The sequence below is a fragment of the Macrobrachium nipponense genome, chromosome 33, assembly GCF_015104395.2.
Source record: "Macrobrachium nipponense isolate FS-2020 chromosome 33, ASM1510439v2, whole genome shotgun sequence".
Taxonomy (NCBI): domain Eukaryota; kingdom Metazoa; phylum Arthropoda; class Malacostraca; order Decapoda; family Palaemonidae; genus Macrobrachium; species Macrobrachium nipponense.
The window spans coordinates 16,322,978-16,347,953 of NC_087219.1; the positions used below are offsets into that span (position 1 = coordinate 16,322,978).

A 24,976-nucleotide genomic window follows, 5' to 3' on the forward strand; every position below is an offset into this window, starting at 1 on the left:
GAACAATTCTTCTCACTTGTCAGATTTATAGCATTATAACAGAACAGATTCTAAATTATCTAGCATGACAACGACCAGGGTCAAATTTGACGTTATATATGAGAACCCAAAATTAGGTACTTAAATAAAAACTTATGAAAAAACAACAAACGCAAAATATCTTGAAAGACTTCAAATGAAGGGTTTGGGCGGGGAGGGGGGGGGGAGTTCCTCACTTCCCGGGACATTTTCCTTGTTTGTGTCTGTTCAACGCTGTCGCCAAAATCCGTAACTTCAGAGGAAGGACTTTGTTTTTTGTCATGTTTGTTTGTTTTCGTTTGAATGGTTTGAGGTGTTAGTCACGTAAGTATGGTGTTTGTCATCTGAAAGACTTAAAAGAGACAGAGAAGTCTTCTGTAAAGTTTAAATGAAGGGTTAATTAATGGGATAAAGTTGGAAATTTACTTTTTTTTGAGGGGTTGAAAATTGATTAGTAGGTAGGTATAGATTCGCAAAGCAACTTCCGGACTACTTTATATATTTCTTGTTAAGCGATTTCACTTCTTAAACTTCGTTGAACTTCCCCGAGGTACTAAGAAGTTCATTGAGAGGTTCATTATGTAATATGACTTTTAAATGGAAGAGCCAACCAAGTTCTCTCTGTTAGGACGATGGTGCCCAACCGGGCCGACCTAACCCGTCCTTTTTGGGTATTAGCTAAAAAAGGGCGGCACCCTCGGGATAGGCTTTGATGATTTATATATTTTTTGGCTCGGTAATTTTGAATTTCAGAAATAGGCTAGTTGCTGTAATTCATAACACACGTGAAAGTTAGTTTTTTTTATATACCTACTACCTACCTACTAGTAGGTACCTATATAGGCTAGTAGGTAGATGTCAGTGTGATTTAGGTAGGTACGGGAAAACGGACTCATGTTGAAATACTATAGAGTTACATAGAGCAATAATGAGGGACCAGGTGGAAAACGGGACATTGGGGGGGAAAGAACACAAACGAGTGAAATTCAAGCCGACAACCTTTCCCAACTATTCTACCTAACCTAACCTTTGGGGCTGCCCCTTCCCTGTGGCCACCATGTACCTAATTAATCCTATCTGCTCTGAATATAGGTGAACTCAAATCTTAAAGTGGAACACAGTAATGCATCCTACACACATGTCAGTAAACACCATACTAGGCTAAATGAAACATCTGCAAGAACATGGTCAAAAGGTGATAAATATTTCTGTCAACGACTGGATGGGAGCTTGGCCGCGGTGGTAGTTTCAAGTTTTACCCTACCGTAACCTAAGGTACTGGTTCTGCCAGACCTGCGCACGATGGTCCCCATTATGGCTCAATTAGGGGATAGAACTCACGCTTGTATACTTAGCTTATTTATCATCATTTTTGTTACCATCCTTGAAGGATATGGGTGGCTGCTGGGGCCTGGCCAGCCCCCCTCTCCATCGGCAACCTTCCCAGGCCCTAAGACTGTTTCCCACTGTGGTCCTCCATGATTACTAGACTAAGGTTGGGTGGAAATGGGTTAACCATACATTTCCAACAAAATTAAATGTCAAATTCATACAGAGTCACTTTTGATTTATTATAAAACCATATAGGATCTGGATTTTCATAACATGGATGCATCCAAATCCACCAGTGTTTTCCCTAAGAGTGAAACATTAAATCAGAAAACATTGTTAGAAAATTTTTTAAATTTTGCATTAGTTAAAGATGATATGCCTGTGACTGAATGAAGCTAAACATTTACAAATACTAAATAGAATGATGTTTTGTTGTTTTGGTTTCACTGTAACATACTCTAAATCAGTACACTCATGAAGAGTGTTTGAGAGTAAAATTGTATAGGTACATCCCGATGTATTCAATCATTTGGATAGTTGAGATTTTCATTTGCAATATCATTCTCTCCCTTTTTTTGCCTGGTTTTCGAGGTTCTCATGTGGTAGTCATTTCAAGGTTGTCTGATGAATCCAAAATGACCATGATGGTAATTTTTTTAAGGGTTCGGAACGATTTGCGGCATACTTTTCTCTCAGGTGTATGAAATAAATTTGTGTATAAAAATTCAGTTTTGTCTTAGAAATAGTGGTGATTTCATAAATATGAGACCTAATATTTGTGGTATGTTTAGTTTCTCTAACCAACATTTTGAGGCAACCTGGTTGTGGCAGTGAGATCTATATGTTTAAACATCCCTTGTTTATGAGTTCATTTATAAGAATCCATCTTTGGCAAGATTTATTTCACTTAGACAAGATAAGTTAAATGCCATATTCTTTATTGTAATATCTCCAGTGAGGGTGTATAACTTAGTAATGAACCCAAAATTAGTCAGAAGGCTTCTTGTAATAGCTTGTTTTCTTGTTTGGTATGAAGATGCTGTTAATTGTATTAAACAACTGGGTCATCAACTAAGATTCAGATTTTGTTGGAAGATGTTTACCATTAGAGTAGGTGGACATTTAACTGTTTTATACATATTTTTTCCCCCAGGGTAACGTCTAGCAGAACATGGGGGATGAAGTTCAAATATGGGTTCGACCGGAAGTGATGGAGCTTGGAGTTTTACCAATCATCCCCCCAGATAAAATTTCTATTGAGGTATTTTCATTTTCCTTTTTGTAAAGAGAGAGAAACTCTTTCTTCACTTATGAAATCTATGTACAGTATATTTTAATTGGGAATTATTTGGTACTAAAAATTGTTGCTGTTAATAATTTACATTATCATATGATGGCAAACTATCATGTGTATTCTCTCTCTCTCTCTGAGCTTTTAGACTTAGTGTTTCAATCTTCCAGATGTTATCACGTTTGCTCCAGTATGCTGAAGATTTGGGTGAGCGTGGATATCCTAGAATGAGCTATGATACATGGAAGCATATAGCTGTTAAAAAGGTATGTGTGGTATATCTTGGGTTTTTTAATGTCATGTTTTCTGTTCAGACCTTAATTTTACAGTTTCTTTAACTCAGGTGTATGGTACATTTTCAAGTGGTATTATATAGTTATAATAGAGTACTGTAGCTGAATGATACCACTAAGTCACATCGTCAGCAAAAATCAGAATTGGAATAGTAATGCTAAATGAGTTGAACTCCTAAATAAGAAGAGACTAAAGAGAAAGGATGAAAAGAAGAAAATGGAAAGTAACACTGCAGGATAGAAGGGACTCTGCTTAGAACTTTTGGTACCATGTACAGTGTGCCACACAAGGTACGTTTAAGGAGTACACCCCTTCAAAGAGATAAAAGTAAAATCACCTATTCTGAGTGATAGTAGTAGATACTAAAAGTTCTTAGCAGCATCCTATTGGTCCCCAGGTACAGTGTGTAGTACTGTCTTTGATTTTTTTATATCACAGTTTGTTCATGAAACTTACCTGTCAGATATATATATAGCTGTATTTTTCCGAATCCGACAGAAATTTAAACACTTACGACACACGCAGTGGGAGTCAGGTGGTTAGTACCCATTCCCGCCGCTGGGAGGCGGGTGTATCAGGAATCATTCCATTTTCTATTCATAATTTTTCTGTCGCCGGTGCTGGAAACACCTGTTTGCAGCACCTCCGTCCAGATTTTGGAAACTTACTAGCTACTTGAGTATCCCTTTTGGTTTTTCTTTGGTATCTGAATTGGATCGGTGGCTTGGCACACGTTGACTTTGGTTTGATTTGAATTTGGTATTGATTTTTCTTTGATCAAGATGTCAGGGTCTAGTTCTGCTAGCGCTAGATTTTGTTCCATGTCTGAATGTAGAGGTAGGCTACTGAAAGCTTCAGTAGACCCACATTCTGTTTGTAAAGTTTGCAGGGGGAATGAATGTACGTTTGAAAGTCGTTGTAAGGAGTGTGAAAGACTAACAGAGTCGGATTGGAAGGCGTATGAAACCTATCTTAAGAAACTTGAGCGAGATAGGTTAAGGAGGTCTTCCTCCAGGAGTGTTTCAGGTAGGCAAGATTTAAATTATTCTCCTGCTAACCCTCCTTCTGTAGATTATGCTCCTACCCCTGTAGTGTTGCCTCCGGCCCCTGAGACAGTGTCGGTAGAAGGTAATACATTATCGCTAATTCTTGAATCGATTCGTAACTTAGAATCAAAAGTGTTAGCTCTGGAGAGCAAAAGTGAAGAGAAGTGCAGTGAAAGTGCCCATTGTGTTAGTGGAAGGGTGTGCGTCAGATCGGCCTCATTCCGCCTCTAGACCTAGACCTCTGCTTGACTCCCAGATTACGGGGAGAGAGCATGTCGAAAGTCGAAGGAGGGTTACGAGGAACCCCCACCGATCTGGCGTGCCTTCGGCAGCTTCTGACGAACATACCCAGACTGCCAAGGAGCGTGCGCGTGCACGTCTTCTCAAGGGAGTGCTTTTTCTTCTTCTGAAGCTTCCTCCCCGCGCAAGGGGTGGAGCTCTCATCCGCATCACGTCCGCTGAAAAGGACGGCTCGCGTTCGGGACGCTTCACGTCCAAGTTGTTCTCCGGAACTTTGCTCGTCGCCTGATAGTGCGTTTGCTGCTTTTCCTCCGCAGAAGAAGCGTAAGGATTATTCGGAGGCGGAATCTTCCCTAGATGTTTCTTTCGAGCGCCGCAGTCGCTTCTAAGGTGCGTGAAGGCGGCGGTTCCTGGGAGTAGCAAGAAGGCGTCCCCTCGCCACTCTCCTGCTCACAGGATCAGCCCCTCCCCAGAAAAGGAGGCTTCACCTACAAGCAAGATTCTCCAGTCTCTTCAGCAGCAACTTCGAGATGTTTTTCCTTCGAGAGAGACTGTTCCACGTCGCCGTAAGAAGGATGACAATCTTCCTGTGAAGAGGTCGAGGCGTTCTCCCTCTCCCTCTCCTCGCTCGTCTCTCTCTCCGTTTGAGTCTCCCTCTAGAGTTCGTTCTGCTCCCCAGCAACTTTCTAGAGGAGGCGAGAAAGTTAGTTTCTCGCTCTCGTGAAGCGGTGTTTCCGATGCTACGAAACTTGTGGATAAGAAGCGAGTTTCTTTAGATGCCGAGCGCGCTTCTGTGAAAGTCAAACGCGCTTTAGTGGACGCCGAACGTGACTCGGTGCAAGTTTCGCGAGCGCCAGTGGACGCTCAGAGAGTTTTAGTGGAACGCTTCGGTCGTGCACCCTGGGGTCGTACCTCGGCGCGCATCAGTGGACGCTCGGCGCGCACAGTGGACGCTCAGCGCGCACAAGTGGACCTCAAGCGCCACCAATTGGACGCCAGGTGTACACCTGCGGCGTTTGAGCGCGCTTCTGTCGGCGCCAGTAGATTGGCTTCGGACGCCAAACGCGCGCCTACGGACGTCAGTTTTCCACTTCCGCAAGCACAAGCGGAGGCGGGAACTCTTCCTGTTCGCCGTCTTTCTCTTTTGAGAAAGCTCGGGACTCTTCTTTACTTCCTCCGACTTCTCCAGTGTCTGAAGAGGAAGTTAGTGACGCTTTCGTCGAAGTGGACGAAGAACAGCAGTTGGCTCCAGTTTCGACGGACTACAAGGTTTTGACTCGTTTACTTCAGTCAGTCTTTGCAGACACTTTCCAACCTGAAGCTCCACGTACTCCTCCCTCTCAGTTTTCGTCTTCCAAAGCTGCTAAGATCTCGGGCTTTGTGAGAATGAAGAAGTCGCTTTCTACGAAGCAAGCTTTTAGAAAGGTCCATGATTGGATGGAAAAGAGGAAAGCTTCGGGCAAGACCTCTTTCGCTTTACCACCTTCAAGACTCGGTGGCAAAGCTGGTATGTGGTATGAGACGGGAGAAAACGTCGGAGTCAAGCTTCCAGCCTCAGCTCAAGGAGACTTTGGTAGCATTGTAGATGCCACCAGAAGATCTTTTTGTCTTCCTCGAAGGTCTCGTGGACACATAGCGAGTTAGACTTTCACCTTAAAGGCCTCTTCAGGACACTAGAGGTCTTTAATTTTCTTGACTGGTGCCTGGGAGTATTGGATGCCAGGTCCAGGAGTTCTGATTCCATCAGTCTGGGGGAGCTGTCCAGTGTATTGTCTTGCATGGACAGGCCGTCAGGGATGGTTCTGAGGAATTGGCTGCTCATTTCAGCACGGGGACTGCTTAAGAAAAGAGCACTTTTTTGCAATTTTACTGCAAAGTCGGTCTCACCAGCGCAAAAAGCGGATCTTCTTTTCGCTCCTTTCTCAGAACATCTCTTCCCCCAGTCTATGGTAAAGGACATAGCTGCTAGTCTCCAGGAGAAAGCAACTCAAGACCTTCTGGCACAGTCTTCTAGGAAGCCTGCTACTTCTTCGTCTTCTGGGTCCTCTGCTTTGAAGAAGTCGAAGCCCTTTCGATCCGCTTCTTCCTCGAAGCCAGCCCTTACAGACTTACCTCGAGGAAGAGGCTCTTTCAGAGGCAAGACTCCCGCTCCTTCCAAGAGCAAGAAGTGAGAGGGAAGTCCTTCAGACACCGGTAGGAGCCAGGCTTCTACATTTCGCGAAAGCTTGGGAAGAGAGAGGTGCCGACGCTTAGTCTCTGGACATCGTCAAGAAGGGGTACAGAATTCCTTTCCTGATGTTACCCCCGCTGTCTTCGACAACCAAAGGATTTGTCTCCGTCGTATCAGGGAGAAAAGCAGAAAGTGCTTCCACGATCTACTAGATCAAATGATCGAGAAGCAGGCAGTGGAACAGGTCTTCGACCGGAGTTTTCTCCGGGGTTTTACAACCGTCTGTTACTAGTGCCGAAGCAGTCAGGGGGGTGGCGCCCCGTTCTGGATGTCAGCAGTCTAAATCGCTTCGTTACCAAGCAGAAGTTCAAGATGGAGACACCTCAATCCGTGCTTGCAGCTTTAAGACCGGGGGATTGGATGGTCTCGTTAGGACCTTCAGGACGCATACTTTCACGTCCCCATCCATCCCCGATCAAGGAAATACCTGCGGTTTGTCCTGAAAGGGAAGATTTTCCAATTCAGGGGCACTCTGCTTCGGTCTCAGCACGGCGCCGATGGTGTTCACCGTTCTTATGAAGAACGTTGCGAGGTGCCTCCATCTTGCGGAAATAAGGATCTCTCTCTACCTAGACGACTGGCTTATTCGAGCCTCATCGCAAGACAGGTGTCTGAAGGACCTTCACACGACTCTGTCGTTAGCGAAGTCCCTGGGACTTCTGGTGAATCTCGAGAAGTCGCATCTGACTCCTTCTCAATCCTTAGTCTATCTGGGGATTCAGATGGACTCAGTGGCTTTTCGGGCTTTTCCGTCCCAGGGGCGACAACTTCAATGCCTGGACAAAGTGTCGGCCTTTTCTAGGGAAGGAAACATGCTCGGTGAGGGAATGGATGAGTCTGCTGGGGACCATTTCCTCACTGGAGAAGTTTGTTTCTCTGGGAAGGTTGCACCTCCGACCACTTCAGTTCTTCCTCTCAAGCAATTGGTCACGCAAACAGGATCTAGAAGAGGTCTTGTTTTTGACGGAAGAAGTGAAAAAGCACCTCAAATGGTGGTTGGATCCAAAGAAGCTTGCGGAAGGACTTTCGCTCAAGCTTCGGAACCCCGACCTAGTGTTGTTCTCCGACGCGTCCTCCACGGGTTGGGGAGCAACACTGGGAGGGAGAGAAGTGTCAGGCACCTGGAGAGGGGAACAGGTGTCCTGGCACATCAACCTAAAAGAACTCTCAGCGGTTTACCTCGCTCTAAGGTTCTCGAGGAGGAAGTCTCCAGCAAAGTGGTTCAGATAAACTCGGACAACACCACAGCCTTGGCATACCTCAGGAAACAGGGGGGAACTCACTCTCATTCTCGGTTCGTCATCGCGAGGAATATCCTGATTTGGGCGAAGTCGCAAAACGTCACGATTCTGACAAGGTTTGTGTCAGGCGTGGAAAACGTGCGAGCGGACCTTCTCAGTCGGCAAGGACAGCTTCTGCCGACGGAATGGACCCTTCATCAGGAAGTATGCCAGGCGCTATGGAAGCTGTGGGGACGTCCTCATGTGGACGTTTTCGCAACTTCCCGAACGAAGAGACTTCCGCTGTATTGCTCCCCAGTTCTGGACCCGGGAGCAGTGGCAGTAGACGCCCTACTGTGGAATTGGTCGGGACTAGACATTTACGCTTTTCCATTCAAAATCCTCGGGGAAGTAATGAGGAAGTTCGCTGCATCAGAAGGAGCGAGAATGACCCTCATCGCCCTTCCTTCTGGCCAGCGGCCGACTGGTTCACGGAGGTGATGTCCTTCCTAGTAGACTTTCCGAGGACTCTGCCCCTAAGGAAAGATCTACTCAGACAGCCCCACTTCGAGAGGTACCACAAAAACCTCCCCGCTCTGAGTCTGACTGCGTTAGACTATCAAGAAGTTGGCCAGAGCGAGGGGTTTTTCAAGACCTGTGGCAACGGCGATTGCCACCGCAAGGAGGCCCTCCTCAATCGCAGTTTACCAATCAAAGTGGGCTGTCTTTAGAAGTTGGTGCAGAAGGAAGGGCATTTCCTCCACCCTCAACCTCTGTGAGCCAGATAGCAGATTTCCTTCTTCACCTTAGGAAAGAAGCGAAACTAGCCGTTCCCACGATTAAAGGCTACAGAAGCGTGCTTTCTGTGGTCTTCAGACATAGAGGACTCGACTTAGCGAATGATAGAGACATTCATGATCTCATTAGATCATTTGAGACTGTGAAAGTTCTCCAACCTAAAGTACCATCGTGGAACGCTTAGACAGTGGTACTGAAGTTTCTCATGTCGAGTCAATTTGAACCGCTCCATTTAGCCTCGCTTAGGAATCTTACTAAGAAGACCATTTTCCTAACCGCTCTGGCGACGGCGAAGAGGGTTAGCGAAATTCAAGTCATAAGCAAGCATATTGGGTTCAAGGATCATAGTGCAGTTTGTTCTTAAGTCCTACGTTCTTAGCAAAGAACGAGACCCTTCCAACCCTTGGCCGAGAACGTTCGAGATCAAGGGGTTGTCGGAGCTAGTGGGACCTGAAGCTGAGAGAGTCCTGTGTCCTGTCAGGGCTCTCAAGTTTTATTTGCAGAGAACCAGAGCATGCAGAGGTTCTTCGGAGAACTTGTGGTGCTCTGTGAAAAAACCAGATCTTCCGATGTCGAAGAATGCACTGGCGTTCTTCTTAAGAAGTACGGTTAAGGAAGGCCCATGAAAAGTGTAGTGAAAGTGACATGGAGCTTCTGAAAGTGAAAAGCCCACGAGTTGAGGGCTATTGCTACTTCGGTGGCTTTTCACAAAAATATGGCAATCAAAGACATTTTGGGCGCCACTTATTGGCGAAGCAATTCGGTGTTCGCTTCAACACTACCTGCGGGAGGTGAAAGCAACATACGAAAATTGTTACTCGCTCGGACCATACGTCGCTGCAGACACTGTTTTGGGGGGCAGGATGGTAGCGCTCATCCTATCCTTTAATGGTTTAGGGGAGTTTTTAACTTGTGTTATGGTTGTGGGGTTGACCGCCTGCGGCGGATCTCCCTTCCATTAGCTTAGTCTATGTGGGATACTTTTGGTAGGCTACGCCAGGTGGTTTGGTTTTTACTTCGTTGCCCTCATTTGTATGGTCAATGGTCTAGTCACGTCGTGGTCTCGCCCCCTGTTGACAGATCATCTCTGGAGTGCACCAAGCTATATAGGTTCTCTACCTCGCGTGGCAACCTTCTATAGTACGAAGACAAAAAAACAAAAAACAGCAGACTTACGCGGCAGTAACCACGAAGTCAGCTATGCTAACAGGTAAGGAATCAAGATATCAATTATCTGCATATATATGTTTCCAAAATCTTCTATTCTGTCTACTCCCACCACCAAAGGTGGGATTCAGCTATATATATATCTGACAGGTAAGTTTCATGAACAAAATGATATTGTAATGATACAATTAAGTTTGTTCATACTTACCTGGCGATATATATAATCAAGTACCCACCCACCTCCCCTCAGGAGACAGTGGAAATAAAAAATTATGAATAGAAAATAAAGGGAATGATTCCTGATACCCGCCTCCCAGCGGCGGGAATGGGTACTAACCACCTGACTCCCACTGCGTGTGTCGTAAGTGTTTAAATTTCTGTCGGATTCGGAAAAAATACAGCTATATATATATCTGCCAGGTAAGTATGAACAAACTTAATTGTATCATTACAATATCATATTCCTTGCTTTACAATCTTTGATTGTTTATAACCAGTTTCCAGGTGGCATAAGAAGATTATCTTGTTGTTAAGACCTCATGTTTGTTAGCAATGAAAAATACAAATTGATTTAAAATTTCATTTTAATGTTTTATTTTTGTAGTCAACTTTATGGTCTTTGGATGTAGATTTTCTTCTTGAATTCTTGGGCACAATCTTAGGCTGTAGCTCTAAGTAGCAATTTCCCTTTAATTGTTGTGTTTGAATTTCAGATGTGCATATCTGTAGAATGTGGAATGGTTGTCTTCTTTTCCTGTCTGCTGTTTTCAAAGTTGCAGCCTGGTAGGGATAGAGAATTGGAGGCATCACTAGCATCAGCATTATCACAAAAAGAAAGAGGTAATGATTATGGATTTAGCATGATATTTTTACTTTTTGCTTTACTCATGTTAATAATTATATACTAAATACCTTGAACAACTTACCATATCATATTTTTAGTGCCATAGAACTGTTTAGAGGGGTTTGCTCTCAAGTAGACTTAAAATTGAAGAAAAACAGATATGAAGAATTCAGAAAGTAAGTTGGAAGATGCCAAAGAGAATAAATTAAAAGTATGTGGCAGAAATCAGTGCAAATTTGTGCCAGGTGAGATGTAAAATGGTGTGAAAAATGTTATGCCATTTGTTTTGTATCTTTAGTAACTGCTGAGTAGGAATATCACCTTTAAAATGCAGTGTGTTAATGAATATACTGTAACTGAAATCCTCTTTTCAGATTTATGTATGATTTAGAATACTCTACTCTTAAATTTACAGATGAAATGATGGGTGATGTAGAAGTCTGGACAATGGAATTAATAATAATGTTATACCTCCATCGTGTCACAAGTGCTCATCCTCGAGCAGTTGCCAGACAAGCTTCTTTGCAAACGCTCACCACTGACCCGTATCCTTTATACAGTGCATGACTTGTGAGATGGTACACAATGTCAATTTGGTACAAGTTTTTTGAGAGAAAAAATATAGCTCCTCTCAAAGTGTCGTTTTCAGATGTGATGACCCCTTTTATGATATTCCACTTTACTCCACCTCAAATGTCACTAACTCCATTTGTCCCAAATATCTCTAACTCCATTTGTTTAGGCAATTTTGCTGCCTACATCAGACTTCCACCATATCACTGTATTGTGTCATCTCAGTCAGGTCTAGTTACACTAGACCGTAGGTGATTGTCTCTCCATTCTCTTAGTATTTATTTGATGAATAATCCACATGACTCATGCCTAGAATGCAGTGAATGTAGAACAACGCTCAGAATTAACCCTTTGAGGATATTGGGAAGTAAAAAACCTGTCTGTGCCAGAACACACACCCTTCATAGACTGAGCAAAAATGCTTAGCAATAATTTCTTTGGTCACTTTTCGTAACATTATGTTTTGTGGTATATTAATGAATTTTTTTTTATTTTAAATCTAAAGATTTGTTCACGAATCTTACCTGCCAGATATATATATAGCTGTATTCTCCAAAGTCCGACAGAATTTCAAAACTCCCGGCACACGCAGTGGTCGGCCAGGTGGTAGTACCCCATTCCCCGCCCGCTGGGAGGCGGGCGTAAGGAACCATTCCCATTTTCTGTCAGATATTTTCTGTCGCCGGTGCAGTCAACAAGTGTTTTCTGCACCTCCGTCATTGGATTTTGGAACTCTTTTGGTCACTTGAGTATCCCGATTGATTTTTGGTTATTTGATTAGGATCGGTGGTTAGGCATACGCTAATTGTGGATTGTTTTTATTTTGGCTTGATTTTTCCTTAAACTTACGATGTCTGGATCTAGTTCGACTAGGCCAGAGTATGTTGTGTGGAAGAATGCAAGGTTAGGCTACCGAAAACTTCGGTAGACCCTCATACAGTGTGCGCGAATTGTAGGAAACATGTTTGTATGTTTGATGAGCGCTGCAACGAGTGTGAAAATATGTCTGATTCTGCGTGGAAGGCTTATGAATCATAGGTACGTAAACTAGAACGTGATAGTGTAAGGTCTTCCTCCAGGCGTGTAACACAAGTTACCCGTCCAGTAGAATTTATCCCTCCAAAGACCTGTGATGCCTTCGGGCCCTACAATAGTGTCTTTGGAGGATAATACCCTATCTGTGATTCTTAAATCTTTGCGTAGCCTGGAATCATGTTTGCATTGGAAAGTTATAGTAGTGTAGTGAAGTATAGTGATAATGCCATGAGTGTTCATTCTATCGCGTAAGCGTATAATTTCTCATTGACAAAACACTACCGCGTGATGGCTCTCCCTACCTCGGTGAGGCAGAATGTAGTAGGGAGGTAGCGTCCAAGTGTCTAAAATACTCTACTTTGTTCATAAAACTACCAGTCAGATATATGTATATATATATCTGCCGGGTAAAGGTGAACAAGCGATGTTGTATTATAGTAATATTATTTTTGCCCTTACGTCATATTACTATCAAACGGTTGTATGGTTCAAGTTATATACTCATACCATAGTTACTCCTACGGAGGACAACCGAGAGTACGATTATTCTTATTACATTTAATCGGTTCTCCCTGCAACTATTCAGGGGTTGCCGGTTTCCCTATTTTTAAACATTTAAGGTAATGTTATGACAATACCAAGTTAGCCTTTTATATTTAGCAAATTCAGTTTCGCTTAAATATACCAGTTTGTTGGATTTTGGTTTCTGCTCTATAATGATAGTAAACCTATTCATTCGTAGAATGGTGTAGGTGGCAACTCAGGCAGAGCAGTGCGAGAACGACGAACATTCTCTGAGTCTGCTGTCACTAATGCGTAATGCCAGTGCTCAGTTCTATCTGATTGTCTGCCATGCGCAGTAGGTTACGTCTCTCTCTCCTGCGGGATTGACGGACTAACCGTATTTCTACCCTACAATCACGGCCTTAGCCTCGGGTTGAGGGGAATTCTAGCATACATGGCTGAACATCTTCACTTTGCGAGAATTTTTTGTTTTTCATAAAAATAAATAAATAAATAAATTATATATATATATGTGTATGTAGTATGTGTATATATATATGTGTATATGTATATATATATATGTATAGATATATATGTGTAAATGTATATGTGTGTGTATGTATATATATATATATGTATTAGACCTTTTTCGGTCGGTCCTGTTTTACCGCATGGTAACAGAATTCTGTCCGAGTCTACAGCGGCATAGCACACATGATTTCCCTCGAAACAAGAATGATGTGCAAGAGATGTAGTCAATTAGCTCGCCGAGACGTCCCTTGCTCGATTATGAAGGGGACTCCTTCCGCTGCCAAATACGACAGCGCGACGCTCGGCAGGACGCTTGGATGGACGCACAACGTAATGCTTCTTCAGACATTCGCCGAGAATCAGAGAATAGTAATGGATCTCAGGAAGGAGACTTTTAGGAAGAAAACAAATGAACAATCTTCTACAGTGTCTTCAAATTACTCCTGTTTTAAGTGAAACGCAGCCTTATTAGGGAAGGAAACATGCTCGGTGAGGGAAGGAATGAATTGCAGGGGACCATTTCCTCGCTGGAGAAGTTTGTTTTCCCTGAATAGACTGAAATTCACACCTCTCCAGTTTTTCCTGCAGAAAAACTGGAATAGCATAGATCATCTAGAAATGATTCTGAACATCTCTCATAGTCAAGATTCGTCTATAGGTGATGTCATGGCTCATAATCTCATAGAATTTGAATCTTGAAAGATTACTTTAGTCTTCAGAGACGTCCTCCCGCGCAGGAGTTGGAACTCTCGGAGGGTCTCGCTCCCTCTGAGGAGAACGAAGACGCTATAGGTCGCACAGGCGCCCTTCGTCGTCTTTGGTTCCTCGGAGGGGGACGCTTCTCGTCCGTTAGCTCCTTCTGCTTTGCAGTCGTCTCCTGGCAATTGTAAGACTTTCCGCAGTAAAAGAGAGCTAAGATTGTATGATGTATGGTCTCAGGGAGGGGGACGCTTCACGTCCTCTCTCATTTTCTACTGTGTTGCGATCTTCACCGGAGAGGACGTCTTCCGATGAGTATGCTTTTGAGCGCTTCGGTCGCTCCTAAGATATATCCTTGGCAGTCCATGTGAGAAGGAGGAGGGCTTTCCCCTCGCCCATCGTCTTCTCAAAGGATCAGCCTTTTGCCTGAGAAGGAATGTTCTCCATCGAAAAGGATGATTGTGTCTTTGCAACAACAACTTGTTTTGTTGATTGCAGTGAGAAAGGCAAAGCCACATCGCGAGAGGAAGGATGATAGGCTGCCAATCAAGGAGTACAGGCAGTCCCTTCTTCTCCTCGTTCCGCTCTTTCGCCAGTTGCCTTGCTCTCAGATTTCATGCAGCTCTCCAGAGGTTGTCTAGAGAGCACGGTTACCATCTTCCCGACGTGTGTCAGTTGAGAAGAAGAAGAGGTCTTGGTTCGATGGCTTCGAGCCTCTTTTGAAGAATAGTTTCAGCCTGCGGCCCCTCAGTCTCCTACTTCGCAATTGTTATCTTCGAAGGACGACTGGCTCATCATGCCTCCACTCAAACGCAGTGTCTGAAAGGATTTTCAAACATCTTAATCGTTGGTGAAGTCCCTGGCAACTACTGGTGAATTTCGAAAAAGTCACATCGATCCCAACCCAATCCATCGTGTATCTGGGGATTCAGATGGATTCAGTGGGCTTTTCGAGCTTTTCCGTCCCAGGGACGTCAGCAGCAAGGCTTAGAGTCAAAGTTAGCCTTCCTAAGGAAAGATTCGGGCTCGGTGAGGGAATGGATGAGTCTAACTGGGGACCATTTCTCGCTGGAGAAGGTTTGTTTCCTTGGGGAGACTGCACCTCAGACGTTACAATTTTTTCTCAAGTACAATTGGAAAGAAAACAATAATCTACACATGATCTTGGAAATTTCAGGGAGAGGTAAAACATTACTTGAAATGTTGGCTAGATCCAGTGTAGCTGTCGGAGGGCGTGTCTCTCAAGCTTCAGAGCCCCGACCTAGTGTTGTTCTCCGACGCGTCCACCACGGGATGGGGAGCATCATTAGGGGGTAAAACAAGTGGCAGGCACCTGGAGAGGGGAACAGGTTGTCCTGGCACATAAACCTAAAGGAAATGGCAGCCATCGTTTTAGCTCTCCAGTTTTTCCAAGAAAAAGTCTCTCGTCGAATAGTCCAAGTCAACTCAGACAACACCACAGCTCTGGCGTACTTGAAGAAGTAGGGAGGAAAACAGTCTCAGTCCCTTTTTGCTCTGGCAAAGGAGATCTTGCTGTGGGCAAGGGCACTGGACGTCATGATCCTTACGAAATTTGTAGCATGAGTAGAGAATGTCTGGGCAGATCTCCTCAGCAGACGAGGTCAACTTCTGCCAACCGAGTAGACTCTGCATCAGAAGGTATGCCAAGAGCTGTGGGGGTTATGGGGATATCTTTGCGACGTCCAGAACGAAGAGGCTTCCACTGTACTGCTCCCCAGTACTCGACCCAGCTGCAGTGACGATAGACACACTTCTCTGGGACTGGACGGGGATGGACCTGTACGCCTTTCCCCGTTCAAGATCTTAGGGGAAGTCATGAGAAAGTTTGCGGTGTCGGAAGGGACGAGAATGACTTTGTTCGCCCCGTTCTGGCCTGCGAGAGAGTGGTTCACAGAGGTCATGGCCTTTACAGTAGACTTCCCGAGGACGCTTCCAGTAAGGACAGATCTACTCAGACAGCCCCACTTCGAGAGGTACCACAGAAGCCTCTTCGCTCTGAGTCTGACTGCATTCAGAACTATCCAAAAGTTGGCCAGAGCGAGAGGTCTTTATACGTCAATGGCGAAAGCTATCGCCAGTGCAAGAAGAGCATTTTCCAACGCAGTGTACAATCGAAGTGGATAGTCTTCAGGAGTTGGTGCAAGAAGAACGGCATTTTTCCTCCACCACGACCTGTGAGCCAGATTGCTGACTTCCTTTTCTGAGAAGGGATCTAAAACTTGCAGTCTCTACAATCAAGGTTATAAGAGTGTGCTTTTAGTTGTCTTTAGGCACAGAGGCCTGGACTTGGCGGACAACAGAGACCTTCACGATCTCTTGAGATCTTTCGAAACGATGAAGGTTCAACAACCAAGTTGCCGTCTTGGAACTTGGATGTAGTTCTGAAGTCCTCATGTCCAGTCCATTCGAACCTATGCATGAAGTGCGAGCTTTTATGAATTCTTCTTGGTTCCATAACAATATGTCATAAAGGACATATGAGCTGTCACTTACGGGAGATGCAATTCTGTGTTGACCTCCCGTGTTACACGAAGGATGTCAATTCAACCTACAAGAGATCCTTTTCTATTGGTTGTTCGTGTCTGCGGATACGTTGCTGGGATAGGGAGCCGACACTGATCCTTAACTAGTGAGTTAATTTTTAGTTTAACTCTTTTTAAAATTAAGCGCTAACCCTCGTGTTAGGATCAGGTGATCGGGATCGGTGTTGTGCTCCTTAATTATGCTAATAGGCATAGGTATATGGTCATATGAGTGGATTAGCACCCATTGACAAATGCCAGTTAGGCTTTGCCGAGTAAGTGGATAAGACCCCATCGGCAAACCCACAAGAACTCTTACCCATAGGTCACATCCTCGCTGAGGCTCTTGAGACGAAGCAGACTCCTAAGCAATAGCTAGGAAGTCAACCCTCCGTCTGAAAAGATAGGAACCAAGGTTTATAAGAGGTACTTCTGATAACTTGTGGTGTTTGGTCAGGAAGCCAAGGTTACCAGTGTCAAAGAATGCTTTGGCTTTTTTCTTGAGGGGCACCATCAAAGAAGTGCATTCATCCTATCAAGACAGTGATATGAAAGTGTTGAAGGTGAATGCGGCATGAACTGAGGGCTATTTCTACGTCGGTAGCCTTCCAAAAGAACTGGGCACTCAATGACATCTTGAATGCCACATTTTGGCGTAGTAATCAGTGTTTGCCTCTCACTACCTTCGGGAGGTGAGGATTACATACGGAAGAACTGCTACTCTTTGGGCCCATATGTCGCAGCAGACAATATTATTGGAGGGACAGAGAGTAGCACTCTTCCTATCTTTTAGAAATAATATGTAGTTGGGACTTTTTAATTTTATTTCTTTTTATTTTTTATTTTTATTATGTTTATGTAGGTGTTTAGTTTTTTTGTGGTCTTGGGTAGGCCGCCTTAGGCGACCTTCCCTCCATTAGCCTTGGTTTTACGAAGTTTAACCAGATAGGCTAGGTCAGGTGGTAATGTTTTTTGCTTCGCCCTCATAGTAGGGTAAAAGTGTGTCACAGTGTGGTCACGCCCTCATTGACAAATCAGCTGGAGCGCACCAGCTACATAGGTCACGTCCTTGCTGGCACCTCCAGTGAAGCATTAACAGCATTCGGTGTCTAAACAACACCTATATGATCTGTCACATTGTGGTCACGCTCCCCGTGACAGTTCATTAGAGGCGCACCAGTACCACAGGTCACGTCCTTGCTGGCACTCTAGGAATGCAGTACGAAATTGGAGGTCTATAATATAGGATCTAGTTGCATTGTGGTCACGCCCCCGTTGAAAGATCCTCTAGAACTCAACAGCTTCACAGGTCACTACCTAGCTGGAGTCTCTAGTAAAGCAGAAGCAGACTTGGGTGACGGTACTCACGAAGTCAGCTATGCTAACAGTTAAGGAACCAAAATATCAATAATATATATGAAATTGTTTCCCAAAAATCGAATCTGTCTCCCCCTTCCTCCAAAGGTGGGATTCAGCTATATATATCTGGCAAGGTAAGATTCGTGAACAAAATGATATTGTTATGATACAATAAAGTTTGTTCATACTTACCTGGCAGATATATATAATCAAAGTGCCACCCACCTCCCCTCAGGAGACAGTGGCACTAGAAAAAATCTGACAGAAAATGGGAATGGTTCCTTACGCCCGCCTCCCCAGCGGCGGGAAGGGGAATAAGGGAAGGGGTACTACCACCTGGCCCCGACCACTGCGTGTGCCGGGAGGTTTTGAAATTAGTGAAAAATTCTGTCGGGACTTCGGAGAATACAGCTATATATATATCTGCCAGGTAAGTATGAACAAACTTTATTGTATCATAACAATATCATATTTATCTTTACCATGGAAGGTTTAGAAATGCTAAAAAATGAAAAGCAAACATTGATATTATTAGTAAAAGTTAGCCATAATAAAAAAAATTTTGTTACATCAATTGAGAAGTTCCTAGTAAATTAGATAACCAGATATCCCATTTCTGTTACCCAGTGTGAAAGTATGATAAATTGCTTTTGCAGTGATATGAAATTCATTATTTATTTCTTTTTTTCTTTTAACTCAACATTTACCTTAACCTGCATAAATACATAGGTGGCCCAACAATTCTTGCACGGTTTCCACTACACGCAAGCAGTTACTAGAAGAAAAGCATGCAAAATTTGTTAGAGAAGCTCTTCCAGAGTTATTGAGTTTGTTGGCTGGGGTAAGTACACAGTGTTTAGTAGAAACTTAACCATGAGATGTATTTTCTTGCATATGCAGAACTGGTAGTTCTCTTCACATTCTGTATAGAAACCAGTGCACTTATATTGTTTCCCATCCTTTTTTGTCGTATCTTATAGATATTAGGATTATAGGTACAGTATTAGAATATTTATTTTATAATGTTATTTGTTCTAAATAATCACATATTCTTATTGAACAAGTTAAACTGCATTAGTATTGTAAAGCAGACTTCCCCAGAATGGAATTCTCATACTTCAAGTTGGAATCAAGAGAAATCATAGAAAATAGAATAACTAATCAGTCAACAGAGATAATATTTATGAATAGAAACTACAATGTAAACCAGAACAACTAAGGTAGTAGCACATTACAGTTTCAGAACCTTTTTCCTAATCTCAAACATTTACAAGCTTGTTATGTGAAACAATTTTGAATCTTCTGTTTCATTCCAACAGCACTTACAAGTTGAAGACAATGAGAAAAAGAAAAAAGTAGCAGATAAGCGCACCACGAGAGAATTGCTAAGTTTTATGAAGTCCGCTGGTGTTTTATCTGTTGATGTGGTGAAGTCCTTGGGTTTAATTTTAGGAGCCTGTGTGCGTGGAGAAAAGTAAGTATGCTTGGGTTTGTTTGATCTGTCTTGAGGGAAATGTTTTTGTAGAACGCTTTGTAATTTTTCTTCACCTTCATTTTGTTTGAACTTCTCTACTTTGTGTTCTGTTTGCCATTACTTTCTTTTCATTTCTTTTTACTATTTCTACAGTGGTCCCCCCCCATATTTGCAGGGGATGTGTACCCCCCCCCCCAACAAATAGCTAGAACCCATGAATAGTTGGAACCCCTATAAAAATGCTTAAAATTTGCCTATTTTGTTAGTTAAAATTTAGGAAAAACCTGTTTTTTTTTTTTTAGATTTGGTCCATAGAGAAATTTCCAAATGTTTGAGTCCGCGAATCCAGAGAAAGCAAATACAGGGGCCCCACTGTACTACTGTAGTACGTTGTTTGGTTATGTTTTTTATTCATTTTACCTATATAGTTTTGTGTTGATCAAAAGCAATATGATGCATATGTGCTAGTATTCCATATACTGCTAGGGAGTGCTATTTCATGTTCACTTAGTGTTTGTTTAACTTTTAGAGAAGTATTGTTGCCCTAACTTTTCAAATTGATTTTACAGACTATGTTAGTTAAACTACATGGTAACAATGATTGTAGTAACCAACTTTTTATTTTTATTGACAGAAATGAGAGGGATCTGTTGGCTGTTGCTACTGATGTGAACAATTGTTATAGATCTGGTTATCTAAGCAAAAAAAATGCCTTTCAAAAAGGGTGAGTTGTAACGCTTTGTCAACCAACTCTTTAAATACCTGAAATTGTAATTTGATTTGAATCTTCCAATTCGTCTTTACTTAAGACATTTTGTTGATTTGCATTATTATTGCTTAACTGCTGTATTTTCTTTTGTAACTTTTTTTTCTTGATATTTGGAAAGATTTGCATTTGAATGATTGAAATTTATGGTACATGATTTCATAATTCTGTGTAAATTTAAGGTAGTATATGATTTTGCATTTCTGTGTACACTTGATTGTTAACTTTGTGGAAACTTAAGTCAGAAGTACCACAACTTAATTTTCTGCTGTTTTGTTTTTCTCACCTAAATTTAGCTGCAATTTTTGCTTTTATTTTTTTCAACCAACTCTTCAATTATTACCTGGCTCCTAAGTTTGGATGTGAATTCTTTTTCCTCATGCATGTGTTTTTTCTTTTTTCTTCTTTACAGCACTCTTAATTCTTGATGCAGAGCCTTTGCACATGTGCTTGGTACATTATCTTCATTAATCACTCTGCGTATTGGAAGGCAAGAGTGTATGTAGCTGTTGTTTGTTTATTCTCAAAATTACCTCATTTCAAAAATAAAACTAATCTGGCAAAAATCTTATTCCTCCTACCAGCTCCTCTTTAGGGAAGATTAAATAGCTCTTGCTTTCCATTGTTGATTTTGCAATTTTTGCTCAACGTAGTTTTCTCGTAATTTTAGTCGCATTAGTTTCAATACTATTTGCATAACATAGATAGTTTTATTCCCAATTTTAGTCATAGTAAGACTCAGTAATTCTTGGAACATGGAGCAGTACTGTAGGTAAGTCTTTTTAAATGAAATTTCAAATCTTCATCTTACGTAAGCCTAAACAGTTCAGAAGTTTACATAAAAAAATTCAAAAATAGTTCACCAGGGTGAAAATACATTTTTCAGATTCAAAGAAATTTTTGGGATAATTTGCAGTGAAGGTTTGTGATTTTGCAAATGTATACCAAGGTTGTGCAGTGGTTATCAGAGCACCTCACTTTGTGAACTGTAGAGATTACTAAAGGTTGTTTGCATAATCTTTTCACCTCTTAATTGCACCCACATTTTAGCTTTCACCTTACCTCCACTCCTGCTAACTTTCTTCCTTCTTGCTATCCAACCACTCCAACTTGCTATTTTCGTCATCTTAGGTGCTGCATGACTGAAAGTGCTCCAGAGCTTGGCTTTTTGGCCAAATTTTCATAAATCATCTAATCGATCAAAAGGGAATCTAAACTTTAGTCTTTTATCATAAACTTGCTTCATTTATGGTATTGTATAGTCCAATGAACAGTCAGAAACATTACCTTATGTAGTTGTACCAAACTTTTTTTTTCCTGTTTAGGCATTAACCTACATTGGAATCTCTCTCTCACTTTCTCTTGTGCACATGCATATGTATTGATACAGTAATTTTAATCATAGTGAAGATACAATTACAGCAATAGAACTACTTCCAGAGACCTTGATTACACCATCCAAAACATGCTGTAGGTACAATCTAATATGTATTAGCATTCATTTCTGATACAGAAATTTTGTGCCTTGACTTTTTCACCACAACGATCTGTCTGACTATTGATGTTAATATCAACAAAAAGAAATGATTATAAGATTAAGGAAAGTCTACAGACAAAGACAAGAAGTTGTTGCATTGAGATTGGGACTGTAGGATTTGTTAATCTTGCTTTTGACCATATTTAGTATGACAATAAGACTGTTGATACACATTGTTACCTTATGTTTGTTATTGGTAATTGTAAATTACTAAAATCTAAAGTAAACAGGGGCACTGTATCACCAAACCTTTATTTGTTAGTAGTGTAGCCTCTGAGCTGGTTGGATGCTGTAGTCTCGGGGACTGGAATTTATTAATTTATTATCTTAGTTGCAGGGGCTGAGGTCCTTAATCCATAGGAATTTAGAAAAAAGTGTTTGGTTATTTTACTGCATTTATTTTTATTTATTTTTTTATATTTTACTTAACACCAGGGTTAGGTACCTTGTTTATTTTTATGTACTATTCCTGTAGCATTACATATATGTATGTTATCTGAAAGGGTGAGCCAGTGTTAGGCACTAATATGTATACAAGGCAGTCATTGCTAATTTTTTTTATCATCTCAAACTGCATTAGTTTTTACTTTTTAATGCTCACAACTTTATTCTAGGTGTGCTCTTCACCGAGTGATTCCCATCGTTTTTCTAAAGTTTTAGTTATGTCACTATATGCTAATCTTTGTTTGGCAGTGCCCATCAGCTGGAAAAAAATAATAAAATTGAAGAATATAATGCCAACCAAGGGATAGTGAATAATGGGTAAACTGAAAATGAAACTTATCTCATAGTGAATTATCATACAAGTACTTTACATTTACATTTCACTAATTTAGTCTTGTAAATTCCTCATGAAAACCAGGACATTTTTCCACCAACCCTACAATAGATGGTACCATTAAGGTCATTTTGCAGCATCCCTCCATTTCTCGGCTGCTTTTCCTTCGACCCATAACTTTTCATTTACTGTGTTCCCACCTAGCTGCTTAACTTCAGCTTACTCCATTTTGCTCATTTAAGGATAAACCTTTGGTCAAGCTGTAAGAATGGCGATAAACTTGACTCAGTTATTTTGTTAAGTTGATTTCTAAGAATTTGTTTTCTCGTTAAAGTTCTGTACAAGGTCATTGATTAACCCAAACAAATACTACAGTTTATTTGAACAGTGGTTATTGAGAGGTCTTGACTGGGCTCCTCACGGAGAATGGCTTTGTGTACGCAGAGGATGCAGACAGCCGTGGCCAGTGGTATCACTAGCACCTCAGTCACATCATAGGGTAGTAGCCTCACCAGCAGCAGGGTAAGAACTTTTTATTTTTTTATTTTTTACATTGCTTGTAAAATGATATGTAGCAATAAGTAGTCTTCATTTGGAAGTTTACTTTATCTTAGTTGTAATTAAGTATTCGGTGAATTAATTAGTTAAAGTTTTAATTAGGTATTGTGTGAATATCTCATATGTAGCAATAAGTAGTCTTAGTTTGAAAGTTTACTTTATCTTAGTTATAATTAGGTATTCTGTGAATGAATTTGTTAAAGTTGTAATTAGGTATTTATGAAGTACTAGATTAAGTTGTATTTGGGTATTCTATGAATCAATTAGTTTACAGACATTTTTCAATGCAATATGCAACAAATCAAAGAAAATAGTGCAGAGGACAGCACTTGACTATTGGTATCATTGTAGGCATTTTAAATGTAAACAAAAATTAAAAGCTTGGGTAAATGACATGATAATATGGTATTTGAATGTTTGAAATGTTAAAAATCACAATTAGTCAGTCCAAAAGTTTTTAAAATCTCTACTACAGAAACATGCTTCCTAGCCAGTGATATATTTTCTACTTGAAAACTACATTTCACTAAAACTATTAGTAATCAGAATTAATGTCACTTCAGGTTGGGTTAAACAGGATTTTTTTCTTGTGATGATTTTGATTCTATAACTGCCATATATTATAAATTGATGATGCTTAAATTAAAATTTATTTTATCACAACCCATCAGACATAGGTAAATGCCTCATTTTCAGAGTGCAAGAAAAGCAGCAGATTTGATTGATCTGTACCTGCACTTGTGCTGAGAGAATATTACATTTCTGTCTTTTAAACAAAAGACTCCTAAGTCTGGCTACATTCACAGACTTTGAATTTGGGCATATATACAAGATTAGTCTACGAAAAAAAAAAGTTTTGTTATAAGAACTCAGTTATTATATATAGTAATTTTACATTCTTGACCAATGCCAGTTGTGATCACCTTTGCCATAAATGTGTATTCAATTGTATTATAGGCCATTCTTATTACATATTATCTTTGCTCACTTTTTACGTAGGGTCAGTATTTCTAACCAGCTTTTGTCCACCTTCACCTTGGGTTCCCTCATTCCTTTTACCTGTGATTTTGCATCCTATGTCTGATTACTAGTCAAAAATCTACTCTATACCCAGTTCAAAGGAAAGTCAAATTTTATCTCTTCATTCTCCTTTCCACATAGTCATGCTGAAAAACAAAGGCTAGGACAAAAGTCTTCCAATATGTCATTTGTCAAAAGATAAAAAGAAGTTTCAGACTTTTATATATGCTTAAAGCTTCATTTTACTTTTTCCTGTCTTCCAGGCATAGGTTAATATATGTATGTGAGCTCATTGATGGCTTAACTGCACATATGGGAGAAGAGGTGGCCAACTGTGATCTAAAAATTCGTAGATGTTCCAAGTCAAACATTTACATCCTTCAGCCTATCAGGTACGTACAATACTAATCCTTCAGACTGTCTGTTAGGATACCATTAAACAGTACTTTGTTCATGAAACTTACCTGTCAGATATATATATAGCTGTATTTTCTGAAGTCCGACAGAATTTTAAAAACTTCCGACACACGCAGTGGTCGGCCAGGTGGTTAGTACCCATTCCCGCCGCTGGGAGGCGGGTATCAGGAACCATTCCCATTTTCTATTCATAATTTTTCTGTCGCCGGTGCTGGAAACACCTGTTTCCAGTACCTCCGTCTTAGATTTTGGAAACTTCATTGCCGCTAAGTATCCTAATTGTCTTTTAATTTATTTACTTGGATTTGTGGCTAGACATACGCTATCTTAAATTGATTTGAATTTGATTCATTTTTGCATAAGATATCTGAATCTAGTTAGGCTAGTTTCAGAGGGTGTTGTCTGCAAAGATAGGGTGTGGCTACCGAAAGCTTCGGTAGATCCGCACTTGGTATGCACGAGGGGTATGAGTCTTGCTTCTTTGTCGAGATTTGTCATGTAAGGAGTGTGAGGACTTTGTCTAATTCCGTAAGGAAGACGTTATGATTCGTATGTACGCAATTAATCAGTAAACATGTCCTAATTCCGTAAGGGAAAAAGTATGATTCGTATGTACGCAATTAATCAGTAAGCAAAAGTCAGGGTAGTGAACCTGCTAACCTTCCTGTAGACTTTTTTTTTTTTGCCTAACCCTGTAGTATA

The 24,976-nt window shown here is 41.3% G+C and overlaps 1 protein-coding gene across 2 annotated transcripts in view; it reads left to right on the plus strand.

Moving 5' to 3' along the window:
- Window positions 1-210: 210 nt before the first annotated feature.
- Window positions 211-24,976, plus strand: part of LOC135202966 (TBCC domain-containing protein 1-like) — a 35,328-nt gene continuing 10,562 nt past the window's right edge. The window contains exons 1-10 of one of the 2 annotated variants that reach the window (XM_064232483.1): window positions 211-342; window positions 2,504-2,611; window positions 2,812-2,907; window positions 10,350-10,476; window positions 10,896-11,025; window positions 18,454-18,565; window positions 19,044-19,198; window positions 19,833-19,922; window positions 22,655-22,801; window positions 24,121-24,249. In XM_064232483.1, the coding sequence (XP_064088553.1) occupies window positions 2,522-2,611; window positions 2,812-2,907; window positions 10,350-10,476; window positions 10,896-11,025; window positions 18,454-18,565; window positions 19,044-19,198; window positions 19,833-19,922; window positions 22,655-22,801; window positions 24,121-24,249 (1,076 nt within the window). In that variant the 5' untranslated portion in view covers window positions 211-342; window positions 2,504-2,521. The remainder of the gene's footprint in view (window positions 343-2,503; window positions 2,612-2,811; window positions 2,908-10,349; window positions 10,477-10,895; window positions 11,026-18,453; window positions 18,566-19,043; window positions 19,199-19,832; window positions 19,923-22,654; window positions 22,802-24,120; window positions 24,250-24,976) is intronic. The other variant, XM_064232484.1, reaches the window with a different exon arrangement.